This window comes from Ammospiza nelsoni, chromosome 10, assembly GCF_027579445.1.
Source record: "Ammospiza nelsoni isolate bAmmNel1 chromosome 10, bAmmNel1.pri, whole genome shotgun sequence".
Lineage (NCBI taxonomy): Eukaryota > Metazoa > Chordata > Aves > Passeriformes > Passerellidae > Ammospiza > Ammospiza nelsoni.
The window spans coordinates 5820659-5841409 of record NC_080642.1 but is presented as its reverse complement, the minus strand read 5'-3'; the positions used below and the strand labels follow the sequence as shown (position 1 = coordinate 5841409).

The 20751-nt window shown below is 36.7% G+C and overlaps 1 protein-coding gene across 1 annotated transcript in view; it reads right to left on the bottom strand.

Moving 5' to 3' along the window:
- The window catches only part of NAALADL2 (N-acetylated alpha-linked acidic dipeptidase like 2), a 414540-nt gene that overhangs the window by 107316 nt on the left and 286473 nt on the right, over positions 1-20751 (bottom strand). The window contains exon 6 of the mRNA XM_059479300.1: positions 19123-19273. Within this exon, the coding sequence (XP_059335283.1) occupies positions 19123-19273 (151 nt within the window). The remainder of the gene's footprint in view (positions 1-19122; positions 19274-20751) is intronic.

Genomic DNA, 20751 nt, shown 5'->3' with positions numbered 1-20751 from the left:
ATAAAGGACTGATGCTTGCACTGATTTGACAAAAATTTAAGAAAGTACTTTAAAAAAACCCAGACTCTTAACTTGATTCATTTCTCACAAAAAACCAATCCTACTTATGAGTAGGAGTTGAAAAAGTGGCACGGACTCCTGGAAAGTGTTAATGGGCTCAGAGAAAACACAGAAAAAGGAAACCTGAAACAATCAATCACCCAAATTATTTCATATATTAATACAAATTTGCTACAGGCTATTATTTATCTTCCTTACAGAATGCTGTTATACATATAATTAGACAGTATTAGACTTGTATTGATGAAACTTCATGTATCTATAAACCTATATAATTTAATGACAAAATTTGATTTTTTTTCTACGTATGCAAATTTGTTAATAATTTTCCCATCAGAGCTTATTGAGCAGAATAAGGTATTACCTTAGATTAATTGGTTTAATTATACTTTCTTTTAAATTTATTCAATACTTTCCTGTCTCCTACTCTAAGTAAGTAAATATTTCAAACTTTGCTAGTTAACCTCTAGCTTAAATGTGTTTCCTCTATGAAATGTGGTATTTTTCTACCACTGCTCTAAAATCTGCTAGTAAGTCCTGCTTCCCTGTATTCTGGCAACTGAATAATAAAATGAAACAATTTTCTTCCGTTCCTAGAAAATCAACACAACACAAATCTCTATAAGTAACCACCAATATAACTCAATTATTGTTGTGGGTTTTTTCCAATCCTTTACTTGAAGTCCTTTATATTGATGAGCTCTTTAGGCTCTGCATGGAATCACATTTTTCAAGCTGTAACTCAAAATGTGTTCTATGGAGGATACACATCTCATGCCAAGGGTTGATTAATTATAAAGTCATTCCACTTAAATCAAAAGCTTCTTAAAATCTTCTTTCACAATGCTCCCCAGAGATTTTGGAATAAATTTGTGGGGGTTTTTTGACAAGTATTGGCCACATTCAGTGTGCATGGAACTTACATTAGGAACCTCAGCAGACAAAGGTTCTGCTTCCCCTGAAGTATTTCCATAGGGAATTCATTGAGACAATCGAGAAAATGAAACTGTTATTTAACTCCATACCCAGGGCAGCTCCTGAAGGACATAACTGATGTGGAAGAATTCCTGCAAGATAAAAAATTCTATAGTCCTATCCTCCCTGACTCATTTAATAACCCCAAACACACTGAGATACACAGATGGCACCTTTTGCACAACCAGCCAGCAAACCTCTCTGTTCCCTGCAGCAGAAACTATTTCAATTTTTATTATTATATATTAAATTTTTTTATTATGATCAGATAACCTGACACTTCTAACAGCCAACTACCTGAATCAGAGCTGGAAGCAGACAGCTGGAAATTTCCTCAGATCAGAAAAGCACATAGTCCATTGAATAATCAAGAGTCTGAAATAATTAAGACTAATTTCTGAAACTCTGAGTGCCTCTTCAGAGCAACTTCTATAAATACAAACCCCTCATTAGCTCAAGTGTTGCTCCATGAAGTTCTACACCAAGGATTCTTCCAGCTGTGGTGCTTCCTGTCTATATAAATTTTAAAAGAACAGTGAAAGCTACACCAGAGGATTCCACAGTTTGGCACATGAAGCCAATCTATATGGAACACACCCACAATTAATAACCTGGAGGTATTTGCTTAAAATACAAAATTCTAGTAAAATTCATTCAGAAGCATCAATGATAATCAAGACCCAATGAATTTCCAGTACAGAATCTGGATCTGCAGCCAGAACCTGTATTAAAATAAATGGATTTTCACCCTCTAGAATCATATTAATGAGTTTTTAAGTAAGTTTTTTTAACCAGAGCTGAGCCAAGCTTAGTTATCTGACAGGCTGGCTAACAGAAAACATACTGCCAAAAGAGACTTTTCTATATATTTATGCATTTTCCAGTTCAAAGTCTAATCTAAAAGCTCTCTTAAAAGCATTTTATTTAAGTAATGGTGGTAGAAGTTGTTGTCAAAGCTTTTACAAGGGTAAGCACCTGCAGGAAAGGAATTCAAGATTTCAAAAGCAATGCAAGTTTCCAATTCATTTCACTTCAAAGACAAATCATCCTGACCTACCTTAAACTGTGTAATAGTCACTTTCCCCTTTGCCATGCGTTCCATTTAGAAGGAACTTTTCTTTAAATAAATAAAAATAAGATTGCATAACCTCCTGTAATAGCTATGGTTTCTAACACGTCACATAAGAAATGTTTTCCTAATTTACTTTACAGAAGATTTTTTCCCTCTGTTCTCCTACTGAGAGGCTGTCAGGCTCTCAGTTTCAACCCAAAAGTCTCTCAATAATTACTCACCTCTTGCTTACTTCAGAAGGACTCGATGGCACATAAATTTAAAAGATAACTCTTGCTGAACATCTGATCCCAAATAAAAACATTCTATTATGCATTAAGACAGTCAATGCTTCTTTTCCAGGTATTACTGCACTATCTTGTGTTAGAAGACCCATTTAACCTGAATGTATGTTCACAGTCACAGGATCAGATCATTTATTACTGTAAACTATCAAAATTTTACTGCAGCCACTTTACACCTGCTTATGGCATACAGAGGAAATGTTCAAATTAACTTTCTCAGGTCAAGATACTAAAACCACAACTGAAAGTATGTAGTTTAGCCTAAAATATTTCAAAGAATGTTTCATTTCAAAAAGTATTTTAACCTTCAGTGAAATAAGAACACAAAAAATTACTTTCTGAAAATGATGCTGAGCTGCTAATCATATTTCAAAACCTTGAGTTAAATATCTTTATATGGTGCTCCATATGCATGTAATTACTCTGTGGTTGATTGTCAGGCAAAAACTCCACTATACTTCTCAAACTATTACCTAAAGTGAATTATATTACAACAATAAATATGTTCGGTACTTCCAAAATCCGACTTCTTTTCAGGTTGCTTTCAATTGGCAACTTCACTGAGTAAAGCTGGAGTTGTTAATTGTTTTGCAGTCCCGTGCATAGTGACATACTGGTATTACTCACACTAAATCTATGTGTGATTTTCAAGCAGGATTTCAAGCAATCAAGTGCTAATGTGCAATGCTAAAATACTTTCCTAAGTTATCTGTGCTCATTATTAGGGTGAATTACCAAACAGTTGCTGTTTTCTGGGTTTTTTTTTTCCAAAGTAATGTTACTGAAATATAAAGGACTTGAATAAAATATGTTAATACAGACATCTTTTGATGTTTTTTAAAGATCTTCATCAGACAATGTTCCAAAATTCAAACACTCAGAAGACACTGAAGCATTGACTCTGCACTTATTAATTAACACAATTATCAATTAATAGAAAATATGAAATGCTGCTGATACTTTTTTTTCATTCCTAGGAGATATGGAATGTTTGTCATACATCAAAATTATTTCAGACTAAAACCATCACTACTCCTTATGTGGTCATGAGCTATATACACCCTCCTCATTAATAGGCAGGGTTCTTAATAAATAGTTTACAGATAAACCCAGTTCCAAGGGCTAAACAGGAACATGGCAAAGTGTACAAACACTGCCCAAAATCTGAGATGGGGATCTCTACAGCTGATCTTTCCTAAAGCAAGGGATTGAATTTATCTTACACCAGCTATAATATTCCCTTTCCTCCAACACCTGAGTTCAGCATCTCTGAATAAAAACGTACAATTTACAAAAAAAACAGAGAGATTTTCTGCACAAGTGTAAAACACAAATTTCACTGAGATTAACAAAATAATTACTGCTCTTGCATTAGAGAAAACCATTTAACTGTACAAAAAAGTCTTTTCATTCATAATAAATATGTGTATTTGGATAGTAGTTCACCTCTAGGATAGTATTAATAGTATTATTTCTTTAAAAAAGGAATAATAGTCATTGAATATAAAAGCAAATGTAGATCAAATTAGGAGGAATAGCAGGGAAAGCTGGCCAGTTCCACAGAGAATTCTCCTATTCCCAGCTGAAGATTGTCTTTCAAACAAGTGTGGGGCTTAGTCTGCAATCAATACCAAGCAAGGGACAATAAATAGCAAAATGTTCATAATGACAGGTTAAAATGACCCTGCTCTCCCTCATGTCTTCCTAATGGTCACAGGAAGCAGTTTTACACACAAACAAGAAAGCAGAATAAGGAAGGGAGAAATTCAGCTTGAATTTTGCTTGCTCAGAGAGAGGCTAATTTAGAGCAGCTTGGCTGCTAACGAGATCCAAAGGAGTTTAGCCAGGTCTTACAAATTACTGTCCCCTTCTGAAATAAATACTGCAGGCCCCACCAAGGGATGGATGGATGGATGGATGGATGGATGGATGGATGGATGGATGGATGGATGGATGGATGGATGGATGGATGGATGCAGTGCAAAATATTCTACACTGCTAATGGTGAAATATGTGTGCATCAAAAATCAGTCAGTTGTAGACAAAATAGTGTTTGAGCATTAGACTGAAGAATAAAAATCACATACAGCTGCTGCAGTGTATATATCAACAACTTCGTCAAAAGGAAAAGAATGAGCTCCTTCTGTATTTTAGTGGGATTTTACTAAATCTTCACAGAAAATAATATCTAATCCAAAGGGAAGACAGGCCTTGTATGGTAATAGAGAAAATAATATAAGCAGAGGTAATGACAGTGGAGAAGGATGTGTGGACATGCATTGGAAATTGAATTAATTCCCAAACACCCAACTTCAAATCATGTTCTGAAATGCTGTTGCACCAGCTACACAGATGTGACATTTTTTATCTCTATTAACTTGACCTTGCAGCAATTCAGAGGTGGAAAATTCCAACAGAATTCTGACTCTCAAGTCAACAGCAAAAGCCTAAAAACTTTAAAATGCCCAGAATTTAGCCTGTATCTCCAGTTCTAGGAACCCCTCCATTATTTTTATCCTAAAAAAGGAATGGCAGGTGCTTCCTAAAATTTTTACTCCATAAATTAATCTTTGTTGACTAAGAAGTTACTCCTTTTCATTTTTCATGAAATATGATAACCTTTGCAAACACTCTTTATATATAACACAGTTGTTTTTTTGGCCATGATTTGGAAGAAGAAGCATGTACTCTCATGTCAATTTGGAGCATAAGACTTCACTCTCCAGTATTTGGACTTTTAGAAAATGGACCTCAAGTTTTCCAGTGAGTACATAAGGGCTTGAACATATCAGACCAACTAAAAGGACTTCTGGTAAACACCTCAGCCCTTCTAAAGTGGAAATTTTTGCCTTAAAAAAAAGTTTAACAGAAGGCAATAAATCACAGTGAGGAAGAAAAGAACTCAAGTTGTCAATACTATGTTGGCACAAATACATGAAAAACACATATTCTTGACGTGCTGTAGCATGTACCATTGTAACAACTAAAGTGTAAATGCATTTGAAAGCACTCATTAATTATCAAGTTTTCCAGTAACTATCTAGGATTTCCAGTATTATTATACCCTGTACAACTAACTCACCCACTAGCTCTACTCTTTTATTAAATCTAAGCAAACCCAAAAATATGTTGACAAGTCTTTGAAGGGCATCTTTTAAATAGTAATAACGAAAATAAAAGAAGTATCCAATAATATAATGCCTGTTTTCTAAGCAAAATTTGCTGCTGTAGCCTCACATACACATAAATAAGTTTTCATCCTGAATAAGCAGTGTGAATACCCTACATGAGGTACATTCACAGCTCAGTTATTCAAGCACACAAAGTCTCAGCTGGACTATTGTTCCAATTGCAAGCCCCCAGACTAAAAATTCCAGCAGATGGCTAAAATGTAACAAAGGAACTTAAAAAAGGTGGGGAGGATGTAATCTATAGCAAGTATTTAACAGTGGGAGCATTATTGTTTTCTTTATCAACACGAAAATAAGACACCAGATGATAACTCAAAGAAAATGACTGATGGAAGCATAAGAAAAGCACACCGTCAATGGGGCACAGAAGTCACAGCCCTGACATTTCTGAAACAACTGAAGCTTTCCTTCCACACGAGTCAGGCATTTCCTTCCTCTCTTTAGCTCAAGTAAGTTCAGAGATGCCCTGAGAACTGAACTTCTTTTCCAGATGAGCAAGTCAGCCTCTGCAATTAGAACATTCACAGTCTCTGGTTGAGGACAATTTACTGAATAAAGCTTAGTTTTTGCAAATTGCACATGCAAGATGCTGCACAGCCACCAGCCTCAATCAGACCAATGGACTGAAGAGTTATCAGCATTTTTTGGGAAGCACTCCACAACAACTGGAGCATCATTATCTACCAGCATTGGAAGGCAGTATCAGGAGGCAATATTAAAAGATGCAATATGCATTTCCTCCAACACTCTCCCTCCAGAAGTGATTTCTACATCTGAGACAAAGAACAGCACCAAGGAAGGGAGAACCTGAAACAGGACTAGGTGAGATTGCTGTACACTGCCTAAACATATTGGAGCCCCAATTACCCATTTGTGCTTCTAATTGGTCTCACACTCAAATCACCACAGGCTCCAGTCCTCAAATTAGCACCTACACCCACTCAGAAATGCAATGGATGGGCACAATTACAGTTAGAACAAGAAGGTAATTCAGCTGCAAAAGTGCTTCTTCAAGCCTTAAATCATAACAAATGTTGCTTGGTAAATTCTGCTAATGCAGTTCAGTAGAGGCTAAAAATAAACCATCCTTTTCATCACTGAAGTTTAAGGCCAAAGACTTTCTTCTACCTTATTTAAAACTGGATATATGAAAAAACCCATCAGCTTTTAGCTAAAGGGAAATCCATGTTTTTATATTTGGAACAGAAACATGCTCACATCAAAATCTAGTCCAGGACACATCAGTGCCTCAGGTCTGTATCTGGATGTTTTATGGGGATTTATTTAAACATTCATTTCTTTTATTCCCTCTGCTTTATTCTTTTCTTTTTTTTATTCCCCCTCCCTCTGGCAGGATAAGACTTTCAAAAAGAGTTTAAATTCAGCGTCACAAATGACAGATACAAAACATGTTTGAGTTTGAGGCAATTTCTATTATTATAATTACTAAAATATTAAACCTCTCTCCTCTATAAATATTTTTAGTTAGCTAAAATGAATAAATTTGCAATGATATCTGTGTCATGAGGACATCTCTTACAACTCATTTACATTCAAAGAATGACAGAAATGGTGAGGTTGAAAAAAATTCACCCAAACTCATCTAGTCCAACCTCCCTGCTCAAGCAGGGTCTCCCCAGAGCACACTACTCAGGATTGTGTCTAAACAGGTTTGGAAAAAATCTCTATTTTAAGATAATTTTTAAAATTTTGTTTTAATTAATCACACAAAATTGTAATTTCCACTAAAACGCACTCATGTCTTTACATTTGCACAGCAAATAAACCAAAGGGAGTGCAAAAGAAAAGCAGAATATTCCAGTGGGCAAAATGAATGAACCCAGAATTCAGTGTCTCTTCAACTAACTTTACAGTTGGGATTTTAGCTCTGTGCATTTCCCTGCACAACTCAGAAAACAGGAGCAGCAATATCTCTTCTGTTCAGGAATTCTAAATCTCCGTGTTTGTTCTTTAAACATGTGACAACCAATAATTCAGCATTAAACTTGTCAAAAAATAACATGAAAAAGTCAGTAAATGTCCAAAATAGGATTTTTTTCTTTACTTGTAAAGCTTTCTAGATAAACTGTATATAAAATGCACATCAATTTGCTATGCAGGTTGTCCATTAGCCTTTAGAAGTTTTTTCAAGAGACTAAGAAATAGTAGTTCCAGCAATTTAATTCTTCAGTGAGCAAGCAGTAGGTGACTGGAGTCCTGCTGGAAGACAGGGAATCTGGGTACTGCAAAGTCATGTTCAGCAAGTAAAAACCAATTAATATGAGGATCCCTGCCTTCTGATCACACCCAGTTACTGGGATATCAGTGCATTAGCTCAGCTATAATAGCTCAGCTTTGCTGGGCTATCAGACCCAGTCTAAGCAAAGCAGCTGTAAATATTTGTGCATCTGCAGTTCCTGACATGCACAACTGATAGATATTGATACACAAGCAATCCCACATCTCAGAAAAACCAAGTGATGGATCTGACTAGATGATGCTGTGCCTCCTTCAGCACTCTCAAAAACTGCTTATGAACTCTCAAGACCATTCCTTAAAGTAAGGGAAAAAACCAATATCATTAAGAGTTGCAGAGTATGTCAGAGAACTGGCTACTGTATTTCTCACATGTCAGGAACCACTTAATGAAAACCCTAAAATGAGATTTGATCGTGTCATCTTCCTCATTGCACAGCACTGTGTGAAAAATCTTCTTTAATGCCCGCAATGTACAGTCTGCAACAACAAAAGTACACACATTTCATCCATCCAATTCTCTCTTTAAAGTTAAAGCACACAAAACATTCACTGCTTCTTCCCCTTCTGACAATTACTGCTATTTTTATCCTTTAGATTGGGACACAAATTAATACTTGCCATTGTTGCAATTGCATTAGATGGACATGTTAAATCAGGTGAATCAGTCACTTCTTCCCCTGCCAATTACAACAGGTGTCACAGAAGGTATCCCCTATTTTAATTTAAATGGCTGCATACCACCAACACAAAAAAACACCTCCTTCTTTGTCCTCACAGAGACTGAAGTCCTGAGACTCTGGATCAAGAGTGAAGATCAGGAAATTAATCACACAGCACAGCTGATAATAACAGTTGATTCAAATAATACAATATAATGGTTGATTCAAAAGAAAAGGAAAAAAAAAAAAAGAAGCTGAGTTTTAGTTAAAATGAACATCTCATTCTGTTGATTAATGTTTTGGGTCAGAATTGAACTGTGGAGAAAACTGTGCAGTTCAGGCTGCGCTTCTTGTATTTAGTCCAGTAATTTGTTTCCCTTCCAATCCCACAGACACCTTTCCCACGAGTGCTGCACACAGTGTGCACTGACCAGCTGGGCTGTAAGGGAGAACATTTTAAGGTGTAACAGCTCTGGGGTTTCTGACTTTGTGTCACAGTTCCCAGGCTCTTTTAGGCCACCCAGAGCTCCCTTATACTGTGACTTCATCCTAATACCTCTATCAGCAAAAACAACATCTGTAAAGCTGAATTTATTCAAAATTTGTGCTCCTTATACAGAATCACAGCTCAGGTTGGAGAGGACCTCTGGAGAGGCCCCAGCCCAGCCTGCTCAAAGCAGTGTCAGGTGAAGCAGCTCAGGAGCAGCTTTTGGGCATCTTCTCTGAGAAAGAAACTGTCTGTGCAACCTGCTCCAGGGCCTGCCCACCCAACTGTAAATCTGGTGTTCACAGGACTCAAATATTCAACGAGAAAATAACAATGGAAAGCGAAAGACAGGATTTTATTCATCCTAAGGCAAGGCAAGACATTAAGATGCCTGTTCACAAGCTGACCCATGGTGAGGTGTGCACGCCAGGAGAGGAACGTCCTACAAAATCACAGCACTTTCCTGCAAGTTTCAGTTGTCCTTTTCTGCTATAAAAGAACCATCAGGGAACAGTTTTTGTACCAGCTTCTATGAATGGAAAGTCCTGTCTAAATTCTTTTTTATTGCATGAAGTTGAAGGAGCAATTGAGACAAAGTATTTTAATAAACAAAAGTCCTGTAGAAACAAAGCAGAAAGAACCCGACCCAAAAACAGGAAAGACATTAAAATTCAAGAATTATCTCTGCCAGGATTACAGAGATTTTAACTTAGAAATGAGTATAGATTTGTGTAGCTAAAAATTACTTTATCAAGATTTATGCTACAATTTGTAAGCCTCTTGCAGTATTTCTACATATACTTTAGGATTTGTAAATCTATTACAAGATTTGCAATTCAACTTTTCATCTTACAAAGCAAATGAGAGATGCACCTAAATCTTATCTTAAAGCACTAATTCCTAAATTAGGGCTCCAAAGTTCACAATTACAGGTCCTTTGGGTAAATCAGAGGATAAACCCAGACTCTAGAAACACAGATGCATTTTGTTTAAGATGAAATTGCCAGAAACTCAAAAAATAAAAGTGAAGCTACAACTTCTGGAAAGCATTGTTGACCAGACTACTGCTCCTGCCTAAGTCCTTTCAGCTCAGCTCTTTATTAGGCTTTGATGTGTTGTATTAAAAAACAAAAATTACATTAAAAAGCATGAATGATGCGGTTATGACACCTACTTAAAATCCATGCATGTCTTCCTCATTTGTGTTCTGTTTTGGAATTTATTTATTTTTTAATTGATGTATCAGATAATTAGATGTATTATTTAATTGATGTATTAGATGTATTATATTTATTTTTGTAATTGATGTATTAGCAGCCAAGCTGCTCTTTGAGGCAGGACACTTCCTCCAATATCTTGATGCTTAGAAATTAATGCTTTCACTTCAAAACCAGAATACTAATAAAAAAGAGGTAAGAGCATCTAATGACCTAAGATGACTCCAAAGTAAAATTAATCAAATACAGCAATAGTTATTTAGTACCTACATTTTTTTGGTACTACTGAATTTCATGCCATCCACCCCCGTCCTTAAAAAAACAACAAAAAAACCCAACCCAAACCAACCAACAAAAAAATTCCAAAACAAACCAAACGAATAAACAAAAAACCCTGCCAAAAGCACTTCAATTAAATGTCCCAGATAACATTTATACAACTCTCCTTGCACGAGTCACCTGATGTTAACTCAAGACCTTTTTCCACTCACGCCATCCTTGCAAAGCCTGTACTATCTTTCAGGGGAACTTTAGAAAAATTCCTCAAAGAAGTCCATGCCAGGTGTTTCATCTCATTTTTCAGTGAGCAGCACGTTCCACTACTGGCCCAGAGAAATATTTTGCCTCTTACCAGCAAAACTCAAAGTCATATCTATTGCAGCAGTTTTGAGAGGGAGCAGAGTAACCTAGAAGGGAATTAATTCTTAGTTTTACCTCACCTTCACACCTAATTTGCTACTACAGTAAGGAAAATGGATTTTATACAAAAATTACCATAGAAAAATTAGCACTGCCCACGTTGTAACTGCAAAAGGCTTGGCAATGTGTGGTTCAGCTCTTCCAGAGTATGCAAAATACTGCTGAAAATCCCTTGCGGTCATGGATTAAACTAGCCTTGGCAGAAATCACTAAGTGAACTAGCTGAAAGACCACTGATGCTTGGAAATCAAGAAAAAAACCCCAACAAACCTAGGCATTTTAAAACATGAGTAAGCCAGCTATTCTAAATTTAGTCTCTTTGTTATGAGCATTACACCAGAAAGGAATAGACTGTCACCACGTGTCAGCTTCAGCTGACATCTGCTAGAAGAAGAAAAAAATTCCCTCTTATTAGGCAGCACAAGCTGCCTAATTTGTTCATTATATATTTTGTAAAGGGTGGTCCCTATAGCACAATATTTTAAATAAATATGCAAATCATTATATTATTATTCTAAAATATCTATGACATCAATGCGGTTTTAAATAACCCAAGGGGCTTCACTCTTCTTTTTGTTTCATTAACTGAATAGACCCACCTGTCAGCTATGTAAAATTACTATATAAGAAGTATTGAAAGTTACACTTTGTGCAAATGCTTTTCTTAATTGAAACTGAATTCTCAAGTTCTCAAAGTCTCACAGGTTTATCAAAATCATTTATTCTGAAACTCCTTTACTGACAGTGGGATTAGGGAGATCCCAGGCACTCCATGATCCCCCACACCCTGGAGAACACTGTCACTGCAATCAACACCTTCCTCTGTCCTTCCCCACACCAGTTCACCTGGGCAGAGCATTTTCCTGTCTCTGAAAGGAAAACAGTGTCTAAAAAACAAAAGAAAACCCCAACAGTCTAAAAAACAAAGCCTAAAAAACCAACACCCCCCCTGCAAAAAATCCAACAGAACTGTCTTTGAAAAGTACAAGCAAAATGCTTTGGAAAACTGGCCCAACCCAAACTCACTGAATTACTCATGTCTTTCAGAGCTCTGCAGATGAATGCTATATAATATGATAGTATTCATTTATGCAACAATGGCATATTTTCCACATCTCCATTTCAAGATGATTAGGTTTTCTTTTGGGGGAGTTCCTACCTGTCTGAAAGTAGGAAGAGGTGCTATTATCTTTTTTATGCAGCTGCTGGATATGGAAAAGCAGTGGGCTGGAACAGAGATCAAGTCACGTTAAAGATGGTTTGGTTTAGTCTGGCTTTCAGTATTCAAACAGCACCAGGAAAAAAATTCAATTATAAAAGTAATTATATCTTTAATTGCTTAAACAATCAGGCAGCTTACTTTATGGTGCTGTTGCTACTGAGCAGGTGTACTTGCAGGTGCTGGCTGCAACATCTAAGAGTTGCATTGTGATATCCCAACTTCAGCACAGGAGGGAGGATAAAATACCAAAATACTATGGTTATACAGACACTCACAAACTTACAAATGTATGAGAAAGATCGGCAAGCTTTATAAGAAATACAATTCCATATATATATATATATATAAATCATTATGTGTGTATATATATATATATATATATATATATTTATATATATATATTTTATCTTTCTGTGAGGGCTATTTATTTTGGTTCTGACATTTTTCCCTTTTGGACAGAATTAATGTTGAATCTGACTAGAGTTTGCACTATGAGACAGTCATGTTTCTGGCAATTACAGCACCTTTAATAATTATGTATAGATAATAATCTACCAGAAATGCCTGTCTTTTTCTCTGACATGTCATATTAGCAACATGCTTGAAAAAAACACAGTCTTCTTCAAAAACTTACTTTGCACATACAAAATCAATTAGAAAAAGACACAAAACTTACAGTGAGTTGGGTCCAAAATGGTCACATTGTTCAACCACATAACTTTTACCTCTTCCTTATATTTTATCAACTTTGACATGGAAAAATTCAGTTTTTTAAAAAAATTAAAAATGAATTAACTTCTTTTCAAAATCATCTTTCTGTGTGCAAAACTAAATTAACACCTAATAAGCCACTAAATGCACATTTTGCCACCCAGCATTTGTTTTAATTTAACTTAACCTTTCATTGAAAAGATAACAGCCAGTTTTAAATCTGCACTGTCTTAACAGTCTTATTTGGATAGAATCTCTAATTCTATCCTATTCTAGTATAATTTTTTTTTAGAACGTATACTATACCACCTGCAATGGAAGAAGGTGTTAATTAGACTCAACTATTAGAAACACAGGAAAGATAGGCATAGCACACTGAGGTTATCCTACCATAATACTACAATCAGAGTTTTGAAACCTACAAAACCAAGAAAAAACACAGTAATGCCAGAGAAGGGTGTCAAGCAGCAAAGAAGTGGCCACAGAGCACGTGGCCCATAAAAAGGAGCCTCCCATCCCAAATTTCTGCAAAGACAACTGATTTCAAGCAGACTCTGCAGGAGCAGGTTCCAAGACACCAGCTGGGTGCACGGCCATGCAGTGATGTTTGCTGTTTTGTGAGCACAGAATAAATCAGCTCACTTGCACTAATTATGCTGGGCTGAAGTATGTCAGTAAAGCTATGGAAGGATTCATTGCAATCATGACTGCACAAGAGATTCAAATATTCCAAATGCACTTGTGAGTAGGGTAGCTTCAAAAGTCTAATCTGGACTCCATTTAAAATGTTATTTTTGCTGGATGAGAGAAAAAGCAGCTCCACTGGAAAACATTCTGTAGTGAGTCACAGCTGTTTAGCAGTAGTTTGAAACAGTCTGAAATGCTGAAAACATTGAGAAGTCCTCTGCAACTTATAAGGCATCAGGAAGAATTTAGTCATTATGTTTTCCACTGAGATAATTTTGCAGCATAGGAAGTGCTGATTTGTTGTTTTCAAATAATCTGGTCTTCATCACTTGTACATTCCATTTCTCTTATAAATTCAAATTTTTTAATAACTTTCTGCTTGAAACTGAGGAAAGTTTTGACCATATGTTTCATGACGGCATTTGCAAAAGTCAAATGATAAAAACAGGGCTAGCAAGCTATTCCAGTATCATTGCCAGTGATTTCTCCTCTCTCCTTCTAATACTCTAATTAATAAAATCACAATGTTTTCAACTCAAATTTGTTTCCAAGAAAAAAATATAGACAGCTTAGTAGAAGATAAAGTGATATCTGATATGCAATACAGAGGTGCACACACTCAAACCTGTGAGCCTAAAATATCTTGATGTCCAACTAATTCTCTCAGTTTTAAATACATGCAAACCTAACTGAAAGCCAGACAGGAGAAAAAGCTAAAAAATAAAATCCACAAATCCCAAAATCTCAGAGTATGTAATTTGATACTTACATAGAAGCTTACTTGCTTTATTACATCCTGAAGAATCTCAAGAGGCAGATCATGGATTTAGACACCTCTTGAACCACTGATGCTACAGATATTATTGAAAATCTGCTGAAATTATTACCTGTTGCATTCACTGTTCAAAGGCCAGTATTTTCCAAAGACTTGCCTCTCTATTGCATTAGCACTGATTTTTGTTCATACAGAAAATAATGCATTATATCAGATTGAGCAGTCTAGCTGGTCTGATAAACTCTGCATTTTTTATGGCAACCACTGAAATTATGTAGTAAGTCTAAAATAAAATGATCAAGAGTACATGTAAAGATATATACACACACCTAAATTGTAATATCAAACTTGAGCTTTTCTTTCTCCTCAGCCTCAGTCTGTCCTCAAGGCAAATCAAAGCACAGTGCACAGAAGCCTGACTGCAGACAGTCATGTTACAACAAATTATCTTTGTATTTCAGTTATCCAATGCTGTTAGCAGAAACAAAAACACAAATTTTGAAAAAGAAAAAAAAAACAACATTCCCAGAATCATTTCCACAGCCACAGAGGCAAGCACAGAAAATATATTATTGTGACTGTGCTTTGTTCTCAAAAAGAACAGACAAACCAGGGCTGAGGACATCTTGTAAAAAGTCATAATGATTTATAACAAACCATTTTAGAACATATGTTGCATATGCATGGTTAAAACCATTACACAATGTTCTGTTTTCCAGCTAACTTCTGCTCAGCTGCTGGCTTCAGAGGAATAAAATATCATGAAGTGAAGGACAGAAAGGACAAACTCAGGTATCAGGCAGGGCACACCAAACCTACAGAATCACAGGAATGACTAAAAAATGAGCAGGGACACACTTCCATGCCAGCAAGCACCACTTACCCACGCTCCAAGCAGTGGCAGCAGTTCCCTGTGGTTGCTGCAGAAGAACTGGCTAAGCCCAATTAAAGAATGGCACATTTCTGAAAAGGTAAATGCCACAGGGTTTTTATGATGAATATTGAGTGTTTAAATTTTGTTGAACTGAGTGTGGTGGGTAAACCTCGGCCAGCTTCTAGACCCTCCCCAGCTACACTCTCATCATCCCTATTCCACAGGGTAAGAGGAAAGTAAGATGGAAAAGATCACTGATCAGGGTAAAGACAGAGAGATCACTTATCAATTACCACCACAGGCAAAACAGTGTCAGCAATTGCCAGGTAAAATAGATTGGGATGGTGAGGAACAAACCCAAAAAGATTAGAACAGCACTGTGACCCTGCCCTTTTCCAGGCTCAGTTTCACTCCCCTGCCAATCCAGCAACCTTGCTCCTTCATAAATACACTTCCAGAGGCATCACTGGCTTTGCTGATGGCCTCAGCTGTGGCCTGCAGTGGATCAAATCCTTAACAATTCCTTGCCTTCCTTGTCCCTAAGATCAAATCCTATTAGCAGTGTTTGAGGAAAGCTCATGTCAATTCTTCTGTCTGAAGAATGTGCACTATTCACAGTTCCAGGGATTTCCAGTGTCACATTTCCCATGCATTTCCCATGTCACTGATTTTTTCACCCGAATTCCTGTGATATGGCTCACATGACCAGCTGTTAACCATAACCTGAACCATGCATGACTTCCAAACACACCCCTTTTTTCTTACTTCTATAACCTCTGCATAACAATTCCCTAAAACAACATTACATTTCAAACTCCAGCTGATACCATAAGATTGTATTTTACAGCTGTTATATTTCAGCATTTAAAAGCTCACAGTCTTTTCTATGATGCCATCTGAACTCTTCATGAAATGATTTCTATTCTCCCTCTGAACAGATAGGGATTCCATTATGAGGCACCTTATCTCATGGGCAGGGTTCTTAGTGCTTATCACAATGCCACTTTTCTATTTACATAGTAGGATTGACAAATGGATTCTATCCATATTTTTGTTTACTGAGCCATTTCCTGTGTGGAAACAAATTTGATTTGAAACAGCTCTGAAGTCTAGCAATGGAGAAATCTAATATGTGTCTGTCATATGAACGTGGGTGAAAGGAAACGCAGCAGTCAAAAAGTCAAAATGGAAAAAGAAAACTAGATGGGAAAGCACTCAAGTTTTACACTATTCTTCTAAACTTTATTTTCAAGACAATTTTTGCTACACAAGTCTATTTCCTCAGCAAGTTTCGTAATCCTGCATGATTACTTCTTTGAGTTCCACCCCCTGGATCTATTTCATTTCAAAAACAGGAACACAGAAGAAAGATTTTTAAAAATGAAGGACACTTGTCTTTAGCAGTCAGAATCACAGAGAGAAATGATGCTCAAAAAGGATTCTATGATTGTTTCATAGGACCTAGGATTGGAAGAGTCTTAAGAACAGCAGAATTAAATTATGAAACAGAGCTGCAGAAACTTTCAAATAAGTGCTGTTCACTTCCCCTTCTCATCACTACTTTTTCCCCTTTGTTAAACAGAGATCAATAAAATCATTCTGCTTGTAGGTAGTTGGCATCTCAAACCCATCCTCCAGCTATTTCTATACATTCAAGATGATTCATATGCAGAACTGCAGCATTTAATCTTCATGAAACAGAAAATGTGAGCTGAAACCTCATGAGAACTCCAAAATTCTCTCAGAACTATTACATAAATCCCATTTTAAAATGTTGTCAACTTTGAGAAAAGATCTGTAAATTATACCGTTTCCTGAAGACTTTTTTTTCTAGGAAAACACTGAAGCATTCCAGTACTCTGATACCACTGAGAAATTTGTCTTCAGACTAAAAGAACAGGAGAAACAAAGGCAGCAGCAAGAAAATCCAAGTTTCCTACCTTTTATTCACCAAGTACAAGACTGGCTTTGGATCACTAATCCTATCAGGAATTTCCCAGTAAAAGGGAGAATTCTGGTAGGAGCAGCCTCGAGCTTGTGATAGTAACAGTTCTTCTGGCAAAGTGTGAAGTGCAGATGGTGTCAAAGATATGCCAATAACTTAGGCAGGAGCTTCCAATAAAATCTCTTGTAGTGCTTATTACAGTCTGTGAATCAAAGTGAAAGGGGCAGCCCGGGTTCTCTGGCTCTTTTATGCCACACAAGGCAGTTTAACCACTACACATCCAAGTGCATCCCCCAGGGAAAAGCCTGCACTCCAGATGCATTTGTGGCTGTCCCAGGCATGAGCTACCTCTAAGCAAGTCAATTCACAGTCTCCAGAGAAGCAAAATCATCATCAGAAACACAGGAATTACTTCAATCTGATCTACCTTCCAGTGACAAAACCATTAAAAAATAAAAAGGGTTTTCTCAAGTATTCCTGTGAGCTCTTTCCAGCTCATCATGGCACTCAATGATCAAAATAACAAGGATCTTAAGCATGATAACCTGCTCCTGCCTATGAATGCTGCTCAGAAACTTCAAATCACAGACCAGCCACACTAAGGCTTCTACCAGAAACCATCAATGCACTTGTAACACCATTGTCCATATAATTAAGCTTCTCTTTCCCAAATTGGAGATTGGAATGCACACTGCAGATGAGATCATTTACTGACAGAAAACTAACACATAAGGTTTAAAAACTGAAGTGGCATCTTCATGTTGGTGTATCTGTTTTAATTAGCTTTACTTTTCATGTAGGGTAAATAAAACATTAAGGAGTCAGCCAGACAGAGACACCACAAACTGTTTTTCAAATAGCTCCATGAAATGAGCAAGAATAAAGCTTGAAGAGTGTTATATTTACCTCTGTAGCTCCCAGGGCACTTTTAAGAACACTAGGTCAGGTACACTGAGACACTGAGAAAATGTGCAATTTCTTTCCCACCGAGCTGTCAAGGCATTCATGCTGTGAATAGCTAACACCCTTCTTTGACAACCAGGCAAATATTTCTATTTTCTGCCATTCTAGGCATGACGTATCTCCACGTTGCCTCAGTTGATTTAGTGCCAATTCAAGTCAAACTTTAGATGTCTGAGCCAGTAACCGGACAAAATATTCTTGATGAAGCCTTGTCACAAAATCATAGACTGCTGCTTAATACATTTCCAAATAGTTAGATAATAAAAAGGGCTGTAAAGCTGAAAAAGCTGCAGAGAAGCAGAACACACACTCACTGAACTGCCAGAATGGAGATTTAGGCAGCACATACAAGTCAAATATGCTGCTACTTCTATTTATTGTTAACATTGCTTCAAAAACATCCCACATAAAATTATATAAGATGATGTTGTTCCTTGAGACCATGTTGTTCCTTGAAATCAAATCTGTATTTCCCACCTTTCAAAAATACATGTATTTAGAGAAGCATAATTAATAACCAAATCTATCTGGGCAAGGCTAAATGAACACACCCTATTCAAGTGATAGTAGCATTTGGATACTATAAACATTATTTTCTCTTAACACTTTAAAAATATAAATATCTAATGACATTTCACTTGTACCTACTGACCAAATATTTTAATTTCTGCTACTATGAAAGAGGAGGACAGAATGAAGGGAATAATTCTTTCAGTGGGGACATATCCTGTGGAAAATGCTCTGAAAGTACTGGATCAGTACTTGACAGTCTTGGCTTTGGTTCATGGGATAAGAAAAAACAGGTAGTAATAATGGTTCAGTGTGTGAATACTCAAATATAAAACCCAATAAACTATTGAGAGCGCAGACTTTGTGCCAAGAATTTAAAGCACTTTTGAGACTGGATTCCATCCTTTAAGCCCTGCTGTATTACACACTACTTCCTTACTCAGAGCCTCTCTTGCCAGCAAGATTTGGTTTAGTGCTTTAACTCCCATTTTTACAATCTGCACAGAATTAAAATGCCCTGACCAGTACTTACCAATGCTGGCATAACCAGGCGTGGATGGATCTCCCCCGCTGTTCAAGGAGACCATGAAGGCTTTGTCAGCAAGGTCTGCAGTCTTTGGCAAGTCACAAGGATCAGTGTAAACGAGAACACCACCAAACCCTGCATCCTCCAGCAGAGAAAGCTGAGGGGACAAAGCAACACAGGTGACCATTAACAACAACAGTGTTAAAACACATAATTTAATTTTTTTTTTAATTACTGCTGAGATGGAGGCTTTCCCATGCACCACATTCTCACCACAGATTGCTCTGTACCAAGCTGCAGTGCTTCTAGCACCTTAACGGGTTTGCCTGTGATATAAACACCACCCTGAAAATGCCTCAGTTTTGAAAATAATGTCACTAAAACATCTTGAGTTGACCTTCCCTATTATCCATGTTATTATCTGTAAGATGTTCTTGCTTAGTTTACCTCTTCAAGGACACAGCACACACTGAATGTTTGCCTACACTGGCATCAGGATTTCTGGACACATTTACTCTACAGTTAAGAGAGAAAACAGAAGTTTACAGAACATTAAAAAAATAAAATTAAATTTAAAACTTCAGTCTATCTTACTCAAACGTTTGGATCTGCCTCCTGTCAGACAAATAGCTTTTATTTTGTCTCATTAGAACAACAAAGTTTGAGCTGGAACTGGCAATTAGTTTCCAAATATCCACAGATCTGGGCCAGAATATCAAGCAAACTTCCCCAAAGTCAAGGACAAAAGCCTCCAAGTACCATAACCTGCAGCAGCTTTTCTGGAAAACCTCAGGTGTTTCTTTCATAGAGAACTGAAAAATAAAGAGGATTCGATTCTGATATGGCCAAAATCAAATGGTAATGTGGCAAATACCCCCATGAAATGAGATGACCTTTCTGTGCAATACTCTGCATATTTGGAATTGATACAAAGCTCACTGATACAAAGCTATATTAATTTTTCAGACAGAAGTAATTCAGGTTTTTAAGAATTATCTTACTATTCACTGGCCTGTTCTACTGATGACTTTCCAAATGTCTCCAAATGGTCTGAGGAATGACTGCAGGTATATGATGTTTCCAAACAACTCTGATTTCACAGGAACCTGAGGACTTTTTACTACTCCTCTGTTTCTCAGTTCAATTGTCTTCTTCCTTCTACATTTTAGAACCTTCTTTTTCTTCTTGTGTATGTATATAATTTTCAATTTATCTCCTAGCTGCTGGTATTAAGGAATGTTTATGCACAGTTCTTTGTGGCTTTACAAGTATGTAAATTACATGAGTAAATGGCATTCAGTCTGAGCCTCATTTGGTGTTCAGTTCTGTTTTACTGAACAGCTAAGACAGAAAAAAATATTAAAATAGCAGTCTAGTATTTGCAATATGCTAAAAATAGCAAAGTACTATTTGCCATTTCTGTAAGTAAATATATCTAATACTGTGCTTTGCCAAGACCTTGACACTCATCTTGCATTCAGATATCTTGAATTCAGATAAGCAGATGCAAGTTGAACCTGTGAGTCACTTAATCCTACCTATCTTACACAAACAAGCAATCCACAGATCAAAGGGATTCTTTGAGAGAACTCCAGTCAGATGAGCAGGAGAATTAGAAGATGATTAGCTCAGATG